Source organism: Physeter macrocephalus, chromosome 20, assembly GCF_002837175.3.
Source record: "Physeter macrocephalus isolate SW-GA chromosome 20, ASM283717v5, whole genome shotgun sequence".
NCBI classification, from domain to species: domain Eukaryota; kingdom Metazoa; phylum Chordata; class Mammalia; order Artiodactyla; family Physeteridae; genus Physeter; species Physeter macrocephalus.
This window is the reverse complement of record NC_041233.1, coordinates 99,361,125-99,377,001: the sequence shown is the minus strand read 5'-3', so window position 1 is coordinate 99,377,001 and position 15,877 is coordinate 99,361,125. Positions and strand designations below refer to the sequence as shown.

Here is a 15,877-nt window from a genome sequence, read left to right as displayed (position 1 = left end):
CAGTTTCCTAGGGGGCTTGTGCTGGTAGGTAGAGAGCTGAAATGTTAGGGTCCCAGGTTGACAAACGAGTGGTTTCCGCGTCCTGGCTCAGGGGCCTCATGAATGGAGAACTCGAGCCTCTGTCTTTAATATTCGGGGAAGGGGGTTGGGATACCATTTTCTAGCCCTATTGACTGTACTGAACAGTGCTTTCTTCAGTGAAAGTATTCCAAAATAATATTTCTAAGGCAAGGTTTTCTCCCAGACGTCACTGAAAACATTTTGAATGGCATCTTGAAAAGGCCTACCTACCAGGAAATAATGTTCTTGGGCACCGAAAGGTAAAATATTATTTCTCACTAAAGTCAAGCCAACACACAATGGGAGTCATTCTCTCTAATCCTTCATCCTTGTTTTTTAAAATGCCGCTACTAGAGTGAGTTTCATAGTGGAAAGTAAGCTCCTTTTCTGTCCACACATACCTCAACTCGATGGCCTTCTCACGTCTTACCCCCTCCCACCCCCAGGAGAAAAATCAAAGGCGAACTGAAGGCTGAGGTCAGTGCACGGAGTCCTCAGATGCCTTTGACACCTCCCATCCACATTTTGTTCTCTTCCCTGCCCCACCTCTGAGTGTCCTGTGGAGAGGGCTGGAGGCTGCTTCCTGCAGCTCGACAGAAAGGCGCCTTCCTTCTCCTTGCAGGAGTCTCTAGAGGATGTCTGAGGGACAAAAGTTTTCCACACCCTGAGTTTGTAGCATTTCCCAGGCTGCAGCGCTTAGGAAGCCAGAGAGGAAGGGACCTGGGAGGTGCAGTCCAGCCTTCCTATGCCCGTTGTCACACTCAGGTGACGAAGTAGATAGAAGATGCAGAAATTCTGAGATCATCTTCACCTGCCCTCCTGAGTTTGGAGAAATCATCAACTCATAAAAGGACATCTCCTCACAGCTCCCCTTTTCAAACTGTGTGGCACCGAAAAGGGATCTTGTATTGTGCTTATGCATTTGTAAAAGTCATTCCATGTGAAATTCCAGAACTTTGCAAAGGCACCCTGGAAAAACATTGCCTCTTCCCTACTGGGGGCAGCTGAGTTGCCTGGAAGTTCAATGACTAGTCCAAGGTCATATGTGAGTTGAATGGAATTTCAGACCCCTTCCTGCCCCCATGTGTAAACAAAACAGGGAAACAACAAAATAAGGATCTTAATGTGTTTGTAGGAAAAATGTATGTTATAAAGCCATTAATGTTCTTAAACTAAACAGATGGACCTGAGTCACATTTTGACCAGTAGATTTTGTGTGTTTGGGGGGCTGGGTGTCATGAGCGATTTTGATGAAAATAATTCTTTAGCTCACCTAGAAAACAGTAATACTTATTTTTCTTACACCTTTTGCACAAAACTGAGAAGGTCGCATTGAACACAGGCATACCTTGGAGGTATTGCAGGTTTGGTTCCAGACCACAGGAATAAAGCAAGTCACATGAATTTTTTTGGTTTCCCAGTGCATATAAAAGTGATGTTTACACTATACTGTAGTCTATTAAGTGTGCAATAGCATTATGTCTAAAAAACAATATACATACCTAAAATTTTTAAAATACCTTAATTTTTTAAAAAATTTAAAAAAATACATACCTTAATTTTTTAAAACAATATACATACCTTAATTTTTTAAAAGTGACCCCAATAATAGACTTGATCAACACAGGGTCGCCACAAACCTTCCATTTGTAAAAACTGCAGTAACTACAAAGTACAGTAAAATGAGGTCTGCCTGTAGTGTTTCCTGTTTGAGGTTAGACATAGGAGTGGCTAAAAGCTGCTTGTATTAACCAGTATCTGCCATGTTTTTATTTTCATTGGTCTTTGATAAGGCAACTTGATGTTTCATTCAATTCTAGATCTTCTTTTTTCTCTGTCAGGATGCACTGAAATATGAGTGAACAGTTTCTTTAGAATCTCTCACTATTCTCTTTATTTCTAACTTAAGGTTTTTGTAACACTGCAATTTGCACAATATTTTATCTCTCCTGTGCTATAACGCTGTAGAACTTAGGGAAAAAGCCAAAGATTGGGGAGGGGTTGTTTAGTAGAATAAGCTTTGCTAACATATGTAAAAGAAAGACCTGATGAGCCTGTCAGTCTTTAATGGTGAAGATAGGGAGGTAGGTGTTATTTTAGGTTTGTGACCAGGTATTTTTGCCTTGAAAAATAAGTTTAAAGGAAGTGGATTATATAATCCTAAACCATGTCCTTCACTTAATGAAAAAAATGAGGCTCAGAAGAATAAGGCCCTTAAAGTTGGTTTAAGATGGTTTCCTTTCTTGAAATTATTTTCTTAATCTACCCAATTATCATCTTTAAAGGACTTAGTATTTAAAGAACTATTTCAAATCACTTTTCTTAGTAATGCATGGTTTGAAATGCATAAATATTTGATGCAGAATACTAGAAGTGTGTGTATGTATGTGTGTGTGTGTAAATGGAAGTTTTTTTTGCCCCACCCCCAGATTGAAATGAAGTAGAAAGATGTGATGATGCAGTATCCATTTCCTTAATAGTTTATTTTCATTTCAGTTTGACTGTTTTGTGCTGGGTAGTAAGTGCCAATTTTTGATTCATTGGGAGATGTTTTCTGTTCCTGGAAATAAGTAGATCAACTCAAGTCTGGAGTGCCTGAAGGCACCTGGTCATGCCTGGGCTTAAATGAATACAGAGCTGTTTGCCTTTGCAAGGGAAGGGCATATATTTTTTGATATGAGCTACTTTCTTTTTCCCCAGTTTGTGTGTTAAAAACTGTGCTTTGCAAACACTTGACCTAAATGATCCCCAAAGGGGATTTCAATTCATTTAACTCTGCATTGCTAGAGTGTGGCCTCCTGTGCAGAATCTCAGGTGTAGGTTTGCCTTGTGTGTCCCAAGGTTTCCGTTTTTCGAAGCAGAGCCATTTATTAAGTTGTCATCACATCATTGGGGGAAATAGGTCCTTTTTTCCCCCTTTGTGTTATTTCTAGGAATGTTCTTCACTAGAAAGAAACATATCTGCCTCCAAATCTCAAGCAGGAGGGGGGGAAAAAAACTTAAAAAGAGAACTCCCTCAAAACTCCCAGTTCTTACTTGTACTGGAAAACAGTCTAGAGATTTAAAAGTGAGGGTGATTTTTGAGGGCAAGACTGCAGTATGCAGGAAGTTCTCTAAACGGGAGTGAGGACTGGGTGGCTCTGGACCTTAAGCAAATTACCTAAACTTTGGACCAGCTTCCTCATTTGTAAAGAGAAAACATGAAACGTTCCAAGATGCTTTCCAGCCCCCAATTCACTGGTTAGGTAGATGCCAGGATGGTGCTATTAACTGAAACACAAACGTACAGGATCAATAAACAAAGTAAAACTCAAAGTTTTCTATGAGTTGAAGTGTTTTCTTCCTATAAAGACTAATTTTAGTTTGAGGGTTGTAGATATACATATGCAAAAACACCTAGGGTTTTGAGTTCTCTGTAATATGAACATCGGCTTCATAGGACAAATGAAGAATTCGATCTATTAAGAAACAAATTAGATACTTCAGCAATAAACCAGTAAATTTACAAAATTGGAGAACTCACAGTAGTTACTATTGATCTAATTTTTTGAAGGAAGAAGGATGTCTCCATGTAATTGATGATAAATCTGGAAAATTAACAGAAATGAAACCTAGTCTAAAGGTTGTCTTAGAGAGCAAGGGAAATGGGCATAAAGGAATTCTTAGAGTCAGAAACTTAGGGAATTTACAAAGCCTATAGCAATCCCACATTTTACGGATGAGGAAACCGGTCCAGAGAGATGATTTTCTTAAGGCTGCTTAACTAAGCAATGGATTCTTTCCTGGACCTATTTTCCTGAGCTGTTACAGGTCATACTTTGCCCCCTTTATGTGATGGATTATTAGAAGGAACTTGGGAAACTCAGATGCAAAGCTCTTTTACATCTGAGGAAATAGTGTTGGTTTCTCATTGGGTAACCAGGCTAAGGAGATGCTTATATCTGCTCTGTGGCATAACCCGCTTTCCACTCACTGCATGCCTCGCCTTCCTTTGTTCTCTGTTACAGTAAATTGAGACTACGTACCATTTCTTCACACACACCTGTGCTTTGCCAGCTCTCCGCTTAGCTTATTCTCTTTTATTCCAAATCTCCTTTCCCGCAATCCAATCTTATATAAAAGATCATAACGCCTCCTTAAATAAAGGCTGAGCATTAAAATGAGTGCCCAAGCAGCCCCCTCCCTCTCTCCGCCTCCCACCTCTGAATTCATAGTGTCTTTCCTTTGTCACATCACAATCTCCTCTGTACTATACAGAAGTGTTTTAGTTTACTGTTTTCTTTTTCTTTCTTTTTTTTCTCCTCTCCTTTCTTCCCTCCCTCCCTCCCTTCCTTCCTTCCTCCTTCCTTCCTTCCTTCCTTCCTTCCTTTCTCTTTAAGAAAAAGCTGTGTGAGAATAGTGTATTTCAAATGGGTTGCTTTGGGAGGTAACAAATAGTATTTTTTAAAATAGAATGGAAAAACGTAAGACTGCATTACTTACTTATTGTAAGTGTTATTTGGGGAAACTTGTTTCAGTTTTATATGTGCTTACATACACACGTGTGTTTGTGTACATGAATGGGTGCATATATACACATATGCATATATGTGTGTACCAGGTTACAATGTAAAACGTGTTTCTTATGGTGGATCCTGGTCTGAAAAATTAAGACCACTTCACTAGAAGAAAATCACATTGCAGTTTATTTATTTATGTAATACTTATTTGTCGAGTAACTACTATGTGCGCTATACTGTTGGCAGTGCTTCGGATGTATCAAAGAGTAAAACAGGCAAAGAAACTGGTCTCTTGCGAGTTTGCAGAGGGGTGAGACAAAATAAACAGAATAAATGTTTTGGAAGAAGAAAAAATAAAGCAGGAAAGGGGGCATGGGGTGTGTGAGATCAGTAAGGCTGGATCAGTTAGCCCGAGGTAGATGGGGTGACAGAGGGGGTAGAGGAAGGAGCTGGGATGGGTGGGCCATTGTTAGACCTCTGGCTCTCACCTGTGAAGTGGGGATTCTTTGGTGCTGCCCAGACAGGGTCCCTTGGGACTTAAATACAGGGATCTCAGAAGAGCCCTTAGGAAACCAGTTCATTCCTAAGTAGAGGATCATCTGACATCGTGCCCTCAACTGTGAATTACCTTTCCCTTTGGCTTCCAGCTTCGGGGCAGGAACCTGTCTGTGCCTTTGATTGTCCCTGAGCACAGCTGGCAGCACAGACTGTGGATGTTCAATAAATAAATATTGAGTTAAGGGGGGAAATGAAGGGTGATTGGCTTCACGTAAATGTGTGGCTGTACTAGAATATATCTAAAGGTGGATTGGGGTCAGCTCCTGGGAGGCCAAATGGCCTAGAAACTGAATTAGTATTGACCGGTCTTCCAAAAGCTTCCTAACTTGTTTCTTTCAGAATAGGCACAGCAAATGTTTAGAATTTTTTTAGGCTTCTGAGGGTAGGAATGTTGCTAGTGGCTAGTCATAATCTTTGCTGTGATTAGATAACAGAAGAGTTTAATAAATATTAATATATACGTTGTGCTATCTGACTTAGCCCAACCAGGAATTCACTTTCCATAGGTAACTCCCGATAACCAGTCTTTGACAGTGTATGTGTTGAACATTTATTTTTATTAATTGCAAAGAGACAGGGGTTTAAGTTGTAGTTTTTTTAAGCTGTCTTTGAAGAAAGGGAAATTTTAATGGATTCTTTTCCTTCAAACAAATGTATGTGTGCTTCCAATGTGGAAAAAGTAGTCTTTCAGGATATACAAATGAATGAAGAAGCTTCTGGTATTTGCACCCCACCTTACCGAGGAAGGTGGGGGGAGAGGGGTTGATGGGGTACAGAGGGAGAATTTGTTTGCGGCAGGAGAGAGAAGAGATAAAGAACTTGAAGTGTTAAGAGAGCATATGCATCCTGCGAACCCCAAGGAACTCAGGAAGACGGGAGCAGAGCTTGCATTTGGAGACCTTCCAGGAGCGGAACGGCTGGGCAGAGGCCGAGTTAAGACGGCTGTGGGTCTGCTGAGGAGTCGGGACTGTATTGTATGTGAAAGGCAGTGGAGAGTCACGGAAGAATTCTAAGCAGAGGAGTGACAGGATGAATTATGTATTTCATACAAATCAATCCAGGGCTCAGGAACTCTCTGGACTAGGAAAGATTTCTTGGGGGCAGGGAGGAGCAAGGGTTATCAGAGAGTTCAGTTGGAAGGCTGTTAGGATAATTGGGGAAGAAAGAGTCTGGGATAAAGGCATGCAAAGAAATGTCGTCTGGTTCAGTGGTTCCCCATCCTGGCTACCTTTACATTTACTTAGGAGCTTTTTTAAAAAGATGCTGTTTGGGCCCTCCCTAGACAGAGAAAATCAGAATACCTGGGAGGGAGTGGATGGTGGTGGGTGGTTTAAGAAAGCTCCCCAAGGTGATGCGTACTAGGATCCAAGGCTCAGAGCCACGGAGATCAAGTGTCTGAGGCTGTGGTTTGCTTCTCTGCCCTGTGAAACCCACCTGCCCGGGGAAGTTAGGCTGTTGGCGCCCAGCTGTACGGCAGTCCTGTAAAATTGGCCACCTTAACGGAGGCGAGAGAACTGATCATTTGAAGTAATTACTCCTTCCATTTGAAGGAATTTTTGTGACCAGGGCAGGCAGGAATCTTGGTTTAGATCAGAAAGCACTGCCTGCCTTCACACAGTTGACGTGCTTCTCCATGGCTGTAAGAACATCAACATTTCCATGGATCTTTGCCCGCAAGTCTGCCATAGTTAGGGGAATCCAAGGAATCTAGAAAATGTTTGAATTTTCTTAACATTCCTCCAATTCCTTAGAATTTTATTTAAGAGGTAAAGTCCATGTAGCATTTGCCTTGAGCCCTGATTTCAGGAGCGCATTGCAAAGAAGGCAGGAAGCAAGCACGAGGGTTCGCACTGTGAAGGCAGAGCAAAGGGAAGATGGAAGTAATCACATCCTGCTTCGCCCGATCACCATTGCTCGACCGCTAAGAAAAGCGCGTTCAGCGGAATGATGACGGCGTTGGGGAATTTCTGTGTAACTTACTGTTGAGAGGCGAGGGGAAGATAGCGTCATCCCGTCATGCCAGGAAGCGTGCACATATGGCCTAATGGTTCCCAAGCCTTACACCAAAGGTGTCCTGAACCTCATTCATCTAATGCAACTAATTATTAAAGGTGGTTCCAATAAAAATTTCCTGTTTCCTCCTTCACTCGTTTGTCCGTTGTTTGCTAAGAGAAAACCCAAGTCTAAAAGTGTCATTGTATTTCCACTGTATTTTCCGTTTCTGATGGCACTTCTGCCTGGTGAGGAATGTTTTTTAAAAATCGTGCTGATAGCTTTTCATTGGACCACTGAAGGAAAAGTCACACCCTGAGAGCTGGTTAGAGGCCTCCAAAAACAGGCGTGAGGAGTTAAAGTGACAGCAGTAACGCAACATTTACCTGGTTTTGTTTAATGTTTTAAATGTTGTTCACCGTTACATATTTTTTCAGGAAAATCCGGTGTTGCTCATTTCTGCCAGTCTTAGCTCTCTTGTTCACTAGGGCATTTGAATGGAAAGGAAGCTTGTCTTCCAGGAGAGCTGGTTGTTTCTCCACTTGTTTCTTCATCTGCCTGTCTTGGGGATGATATTCGCAACCCACGTGTTAGGATCAGTATGAGGAGTCAAGGAATTCATATGCCTTAAGTACTTAAACTGGGCCTTGTGCACAGTCAGTGCTCAGGAAAAGTTAGCCATTGACAGAATTGTCAGGAGGCATCTGGGAAGACTTCCTAGAGGAGGTGGCGCTTGGACTAGGCCTTGAAGGATAATGAGGGGATAGGAGAGAATTTCCAGCCAGGGATGTGTGGGGAGATGAGGAAGGACCAGGTTTACTTTGGCTGGGGTATGGAGGGAGTACAGGGAGCTGAGCGATTCGTTTGGATGCCACGTGGAGAACCTTGAAAACCTAGGGAGATGTTTAGACTTGATTTTCTAAGCAGTGGAGCTCCAGGGAAGTTTCTGCAGGAGAGACGAGATCAAAACTGTAATGCAGGAAGTTTGATGAGGCAGGGTTGGTGGCTGGAGTCTCAGAGAGGAGAGAATTGGAAGCTTGGAGTTTCAGTTAGGATAAGAATCAGAGTTGTGGCCTGGATCCAGGGAACTAGAAAGGGTAAATCCCTACCTGATCTGGATGTAGACATAGGTTCATTTCATGTTAAATAAAATGGAAGTACTGATTTTTAAAAAATCAGTACTTAGATCGTTATCATTTTCACTTGGTAACCGGAAAGGGGTGGGAGTGAAGTCAGTAACTGTCTCATTTATTAAAAAATCAGCGACAGCTTTTTACAATTTTCTAATTCTGATTTCTATAGAAACAGTGGGTTTAAGTTCTCCTTTATTATTATGCAGCCTAAGTTTTCATGAATGGACTTTGTTAAATGTAAACTAGATACAGGCTTGTCTGTTTCCCATGGTTTCATATCTGAAAGAAAGACATTCTCATCTATTTTAGGGAGAGGAAAAGGCAGGTAAAATTACTAATCTCTGTAGTTCTTGGAAGTGCTGCTTTTTAGCCATTGTGGACCTTTCATTAAATTATCTGCTGAAGAAGCAAACCTTGGCCTGTTCACATCATTTCTTTCTAACCAAGTGGCCCTAAGAAGAGTGGCTGTGTGAACACAGCTTTTTAGATCGATTTTGGTCATTTGGGGGCATTTCTTTTTGTAGTGGTGGAAAATGAATAAGGATGACAACACAGCAGTAGGCATTTATATGTTCCTGAAGTCACATGGGGCCTTAAGTGAGTAATATATGTGAAAACACTTTGTGATTTGTAAAGTATCATATAAATTTAAAGGTTTTTTAGAAAAATAATACCTTATATCTTTCGTGCCTCTTGGCATGAAGCCATTTTAATAAGAAATCAGGAACATTCTCTAAATAGGTGGTGATACTGGCTGGAGAATTGTGTCCAGTTAAGAGGGGGTGTGTGTGTGTGTGTGTGTGTGTGTGTGTGTGTGTGTGTGTGTGTGTGTGTGTGTGTGTGTGTGTGTGTGTGTGTGTGTGTGTGCGCACACACATGCGAATGTACACTGATCTGCACTGTTGTCATATCTGAATATAGGCCAGAAAGGGTGGACGTTGAGAATTTCTGGCTACTCACCACTTATTAAGTAAAATATTTAGAAAGCGAATACATTTATTTTTTCGCAATCTGTTGTTCGATGTCTAACAATGTGTTCAATGGAAATAACCTCCAGATAGTCAGAAGAAGTGAGATATTTAAAATATTTTTTAAAAGCAAAACACTTAGCTTTTTTTCTTTCCATATCTATCTTTGAGCAAGGGCCATGGGGATGAGAAAAAAGTAGTTTCCACATCCTTTAAAATAAAATGTTGAGCTTTTATATGTTTTTCCAGCAATATAGTTCTCTGGAAAATGTTTATTTTATGATTTTATTTAAAGCTTCATTAATTCCTTTCTGAAACAAGGTATGGTTATAAATACATGAAAATATTTTAGCGCAGGTAATTCACATTGGACAATTCTATGATTTAGTACAAACATCGAGATTCTTACACATTCATGTCACTCTATCCTTCTTCCCCGAATTCAGTCCTGAATCATGTGTTTTATGATGCTACTTTCATCGCCACACTGAAAAGATTCATGAAAGTAATAAACCTTGCCGTGTCATTTATTGCTTCTCTGCTGCCATAATTGTTTTTGTTTGGGTATTAACTAACTCGTCAGAAGATAGCAGCAGGCTTTTATCTTTGGCACGTTCGTTCAATAAGGACATTCCTACTTGCTTTAATGAATTTGAGTGTTCTTAATTCTCTTTTCTTTAAAGACTCAAGGAACTCATAAAATAATCGTTTAAAAAATGCTCTGAAACTATAAAGTTACTAGACAAAAGTGATATATAAGTTACTAGACAAAAGTGATATATATATACTTCTCTATGATGGACTGTCCACCTCTCTGGCTCAGAGGAGAGATGCATAATGAAGATTTGATTCTGGAATAAATTAAGCAATGTTGAGACATTTATAAATGAGTGAATAGCCTTACATACCTTAAGTACTCTAATGGTCTGAGGAAGGTGGGAAGAGGGTTGAAAGAATATTCTTTGTGCAAACTGAGAAACTAATGACTGTGCAGACCTCCTCTGTGAGTCAGTTTTAAGGGGAATGTAAATAAGTGCTTGAGTGAATTTGAACGGCGGTGTGTCAGTTGCTCTTGGCCTTTCTGTTTATCAATACTATCTACAAGATGTTAACCACAGGGAAGTAGAAGCTTTATTAGGCATCTCAGCCTGCCAAGATTGTGGGGTTTATTGACTTAATGCCCTCCAGGGCCCCTGACCGCCCAGGCCTCTCTTACTGCCTGATGCACCCGAAGGCACACCTTCACAGCCCCTGGGCAGCTACACGCATCCCATTGGGTGGCAGAAGCTCAGTCCCTTTGGTCAACTTAGTGCTCTTCCAGGGTGTCAGATGTACTTGGTGGCCTTTTATTGACGTGAAAAGTAAAGCAAGTTAGGCCATCTAGGCCTAAAATTAATTATTTAATCCTTCTTCAACTTTCTCATTAAGCCCTATTTTCTTAATCATTTGTAACCAGAACACAGAAGCAGCCCAGAGTAACTTACTGCTGGGACTCCGTTTTTGTTTTTTGTTTTTTAGAGGAAAGATGGATAATTACATGTATTTTTTAAAGTCTGAAAAGATGCACAAAAATCTAAACCATTTGAATAAGTGGATTTTCTTTTTCACTTTTTGCTTATACCTTTTCAACAGATGTCGTCTTTTGCTTATATAACAAAACCAGAGTTTATTAAGGAAGAAGAAGTACGCTGAATTACACATGACTAACATGTTTGTGTGTCCTCTGTTCTATTCTAGAAATTGAAGCCAAAGAAGCTTGTGATTGGCTACGGGCGGCAGGGTTCCCCCAGTACGCCCAGTTGTATGAAGGTGAGCCGGGAATGCCATTCTTTTTTAATGGGCAAAATCATATCCTTGGTTCATGATTATAATTTTTTTATAAGCTTTGCACTTTTTTTTTTTAATTTTTATTTTTAAATTTTTGGCTGCACTGGGTCTTCGTTGCTGTGCGCAGGCTTTCTCTAGTTGCGGCGACCGGGGGCTACTATTCATTGCGGTGCACGGGCTTCTTATTGCGGTTGGCTTCTCTTGTTGTGGAGCACGGGCTCTAGGCGCGCGGGCTTCAGCAGTTGCAGCACGCGGGCTCAGTAGTTGTGACACACGGGCTTACTTGCTCTGCGGCATGTGGAATCTTCTTGGACCAGGGCTCGAACCATGTTCCCTGCATTGGCAGGTGGATTTTTAACCGCTGTGCCACCAGGGAAGTCCCTCATGATTATTACTGATCTATGATTTATTTTCAGACATTTTATTATTTACTTAAATATTTCATTAAGGAAACAGTGTGGCAACCACCCGAAACAGCTAGGACCTTGATAATAACACACCTACCTGTCTCCCATCCCTCTACCACCCCCTAGCCACAGTAACCATCATCCTGAAACCTTGGTTTATCATTTCCTTGCTTTCCTTTTATATAGCTTTATTGCATTTCCCTAAAATAAATATTTTTATAAAGTTGTTTATCTTTATAAAAAGGGTATCATGCTGTATGTAGTCTTGTATGATTTAATTTTTTCATTTATTATTGTTAAGGTTCTTCCATACTGTGTGTCCTCATAGTTCATCACCTTTGCCTGCTGTGTAATACTCCACTGTGTGGATACGCCACAGTTTATCATATCCGCACTCTGATTGGTGGGCGTTTTGGGGTTTTTTTGTTTTGCTTTTATAAACCGTACTGTTGGGAGCATTCGTGCACTCTTGTGGTGCACGCGAAATAACTTATTTTGCGTGTATGCCTGAGAGTAGCATTACTGGGTGATAGAGATGTATGTTCAACTTTATAATGCAAGTTTTTCAAAAGTTCCTATACCAATTTTCACTCTTCCCTATAATATATAAAGATCCTGTCTCTCCACATGCTCTCAACCCTTGATATTGTCAGACTTTAATTTTTGCCCATCAAATGGACATAAAATGATATCTTATGGATTTTGACTGCCATTTTCCGAATTTTTAATGGTAAGGCACATTTCTTTGTGTCATCTGGCCATATATGTTTGCTCTTCTGTGAAATATCTGTTGCCCGTTTTTCCCCTGAGTTGATTGTGCTTTTTTTGATGAGTTATAAGAGCTCTTTATTCTAAATACTAAGGCTTTGTTGGTCATGTGTCATAGATATCTTTCTCCGCTTTGTCATTAGGCTTTTCACTTTTCCATAGATTGCCATTTGATGAATATTATTTCTCCTATGTTATTCGATTTTTTAATTAAGAAAAAATGGACCTTTTTTAAAAAATCCAGACCTAGGCTGACTTTCTACTAGTTCTTCGTTTTCTCATTAGCGCTCTGGGCATCGCTCAGATGCCGAGGCTGAGGATGGTGAGCACGTTGAGTCTGGCTCATGCCCTGAGCCTCGGGCCGCCCAGGGCGTGCAGAGTGTGCTCGGTGCAAGGTGAGGGGAAGAGGCTGTTTATTTAAAAGGGAGGCTCATTGTTCTCTACATGAAATCATTTAAAAAAAACTACAGTTGTGAACTCGCGAGCTCTATTTTATGGGTGATTTTCAAGCCAAGGTTGGGTCGATAGTGAAGTGACTCCTACCTTGAGAATAAACGACTTCCAAAGGCCTCTTCCAACTTGAGCATTCTTTGTTTCCTTAACTCTACCGAGATGACAGCACCTGGTGTCTCTCACCCATCCATCCAGCCAGCCGTCCGTCCAGCTAATCAACAAGCCAGTATTGATTCTGCACCAACAGGGATGCCCACCACTGTGGTAGACGCTTCATATTTTATAGAAATAAAACAGTTCATACCTCAGAGAAATTGCCAGAAATCTCAAAAAGCAAGCGTAATATTGGTTAATTTACATTTAAAGAATACATCTTTTTTATTATCACTTAAGAGGAAGGAGTTGCTGGGAGACATTTAGCCATGATGTGACAAAACTGCTGAAAGATCCAGGTTAAGTGATGTCACGTCAGTCTTTTCACCAGGGATGTTCAACTCTTCTCACAATACATAGTGATTTTAAAACGTGTCTTTTGCTCTTCCGTCCTCCTAGGATGGTAACAAGCAGGCTGCTTCCTGTAGCAATGGCAGTGGGCTCTCAGTTGGAGCTGGTGGTCACCAGCATCCTTCTTTAACACATGAGCAAAATGCCTCATGTGTTAATGCCTCAAAATGCCCGTACTAGGAACAGATACAGGTCTTCAGCTTGGAAATGCTAGCGTGGTCGGCAGGGATATAGAGGGGGTGGGGGTGCTCCCCAGAAGCAAACTGGGGCGAGACCACAGAGGTCGTTTTACTTCCCTGGCTCACTCGGCTAGTTTAGTTCCTTACCTCGTTTATAGTGCCTGCCCTTCCTCATTGTAGCCCAGAGTGAACGTATGATATTTCTCCATGAAGATGGGCTTAAAATTATTTTATAGTTAGACTATGTAGAATATCTTACTCTTCCTCCATTTCAGAGAATAGCTCCAATTCCTTTTTCATTTTTTCTTTCGTCTTTCTTTTTTTTTAAGGTGTTTGGTTAACCTGCATGTTTCTTATGGTGGAGTTGCTTATCCTTCCTTTGGGAGAATTTTGGACCTGTTGCCGTTTACAGCATCTCTGTCTCTCAGTAGAGCTTTGGTGGCGGTGGGGTGTGGATCAGCATTCTATTGGATTTTCAGTTCACAGCTCTACTGGAGATAAGGAAAGATAATTGCATTTGCAGTGGTAGTAACATGCTGTCCTTTTGTTCTCGTGTTTTGAAATTAAATTTCCTTCAATTATGTCAAGTTTTGGTGTTGATTTGCTGCCAAGAAGCCCTTTCTTGTGATGTGTATGTTTGCTAAGATCCAGTTCCGGTGTCTGTCTTACGTCTTTCCAAATCCTAAAATGCAGACTGTATTTTCACAAGTTACATTTTGGGGTCCCTTGACATTTATAAGTCTTTTGAAGCATAAACCTACTTTTGAAGTTATACCGTACATTGTTCTGAGCATTTATAATTTCTCCCCTTCGTCCTACCCCTACGTGCAGGGTGGGTACACACACACCACATGCCATCCCACTCATTCCTTGATTCCTGTTTACCTTTATTTAGGTCCTTGACAATATAAACATCCTGCCCTTAAACCCAAGCTGAAAGATTAAATCCTAACCTGAAGAACTCTGAGAAATACTGAAAGAAAAAAAAAAAAAAAGATGTAATTATTTCACTCTTCTCTTGAATCTAGTCCCTACCTATCCTAGAATTTTTTTTTTTTTTAAACAGAATTTTAAAGTTAATTTGCATCAGGAAAGTAAAATACAGCTCTGGGTACACTGAGTTAGGAATTGCTAAAATTAACAGAGTTGCTTTCTCAGATGCACGTAACAGGCATGTGAACGTTATGATTTACATTTATTAAGTATTAAAAATATATTTTTTTAATATCAGCTCTGTCCTTTAATACTTATAGGGCAGGTTATCTGTTCAAAGTGAAATACAATTGCCAGAACCTTCAAACAGCTTTACAGTCTGGCTTGCTTCGATTTACTAATAGTTTACATTCACTTCAAGTCTTCTCTTCTATTGCCACTGTAGTGGTGCCACTAATCATTTGCCTAAGAGACTTGGTCTATAAGGTAATGACGAGATAAATCCTGTGATACTGAATTTTATGAATTTCTTCATAAATCTTTAGGCTCTAGCTACTTCACTGGTCTGCCTGTCTCACCATTCAGAGAACAGGATCACTAATCTAATGCTAGCCTTCAGAAAAAAGAATAGACCACAATACTCATTATGTTAGTTTTCAACATTATTAAAAAAAAAAAAAAAGGTACTTATAAGTGTAGTCTCTGGAAAATAGATGACCAAGAATAAAGAGCTCCATACCATCCTGTAAAACCAATGATGCTGAGTTACAGACCATAAAAACATAAGGAACAGTCATGTGCTCCTTAGTCAACCCCAGAACTAGAACATTGTTAGTTAACTTGAATCTCCAAAACTACCAATAGCCATGTCTGTTTCAGTATGCAGCGTTAGCCATTTGGGGGGCCAGGGTGATTTTTTGGTTCTGTTAATCTTGGTGTCCTGCAGTGCTCTTATTTTGCCTATTCCTGACCCACAGAGTTGCATAGCAGGACTCTTCCTCGTGATATTTTATAAGCGTTTTACTAGGAAGGCCCATTATTTACCCTAAGTGCTTGAAACACCAAAGAGGGATAACTTGCTTTTATCTAGTGGCAATTCCAGAGCTGTTGCAGATTTCCACAGAGGTGCTGCTGGTCTTCTTCCTCCCTACTCTTCCTGGAGTGTATTTATCAACAAGGGACGGAAAAGGGAATTCTTTCATTGAGTTGACTTTTCCGCCCTTTTTGCTTTTCGATTTTAATATAACTTACGTGTTCTTAGAGTAGTGAACTCTTCCAAGGATGAAAGGATTTGGGATTCTATTGTTCTACAGCTGCTTTAGAGCTGGCCTTTTGTTTTAGTGGGAGTTATATAAACTTCTGAAAAGCCATATGGAAGTGCTAGTATTTGTTTAAAAATAGCACATCCTTAATTCTCATTAGCTTTTGATGTCATGCAAATGGTTGGATTCCATTGACAACCACCATAGTTCTCTAGATCTTTCCTTGGCCCGGTTTTCTGTGACCTCTTCCCTGATCAAATGTGAGCAAAGACACACATGGGAGGGAAAAAACAGCCACATTACCGTGAACATCCTTCTGGTATTCATTCTGGTT

At 40.5% G+C, this 15,877-nt stretch overlaps 1 protein-coding gene across 8 annotated transcripts in view; it reads left to right on the top strand.

The window, feature by feature from the left end:
- The window catches only part of DLC1 (DLC1 Rho GTPase activating protein), a 415,897-nt gene that overhangs the window by 376,650 nt on the left and 23,370 nt on the right, over window positions 1-15,877 (top strand). For 7 of the 8 annotated variants that reach the window (XM_028481729.2, XM_028481727.2, XM_028481728.2 and 4 more), the window contains one exon: window positions 10,948-11,019. The exons of the other annotated variant lie outside the window; for it this stretch is intronic. In XM_028481729.2, the coding sequence (XP_028337530.1) occupies window positions 10,948-11,019 (72 nt within the window). The remainder of the gene's footprint in view (window positions 1-10,947; window positions 11,020-15,877) is intronic. 8 annotated transcript variants of the gene reach the window in all.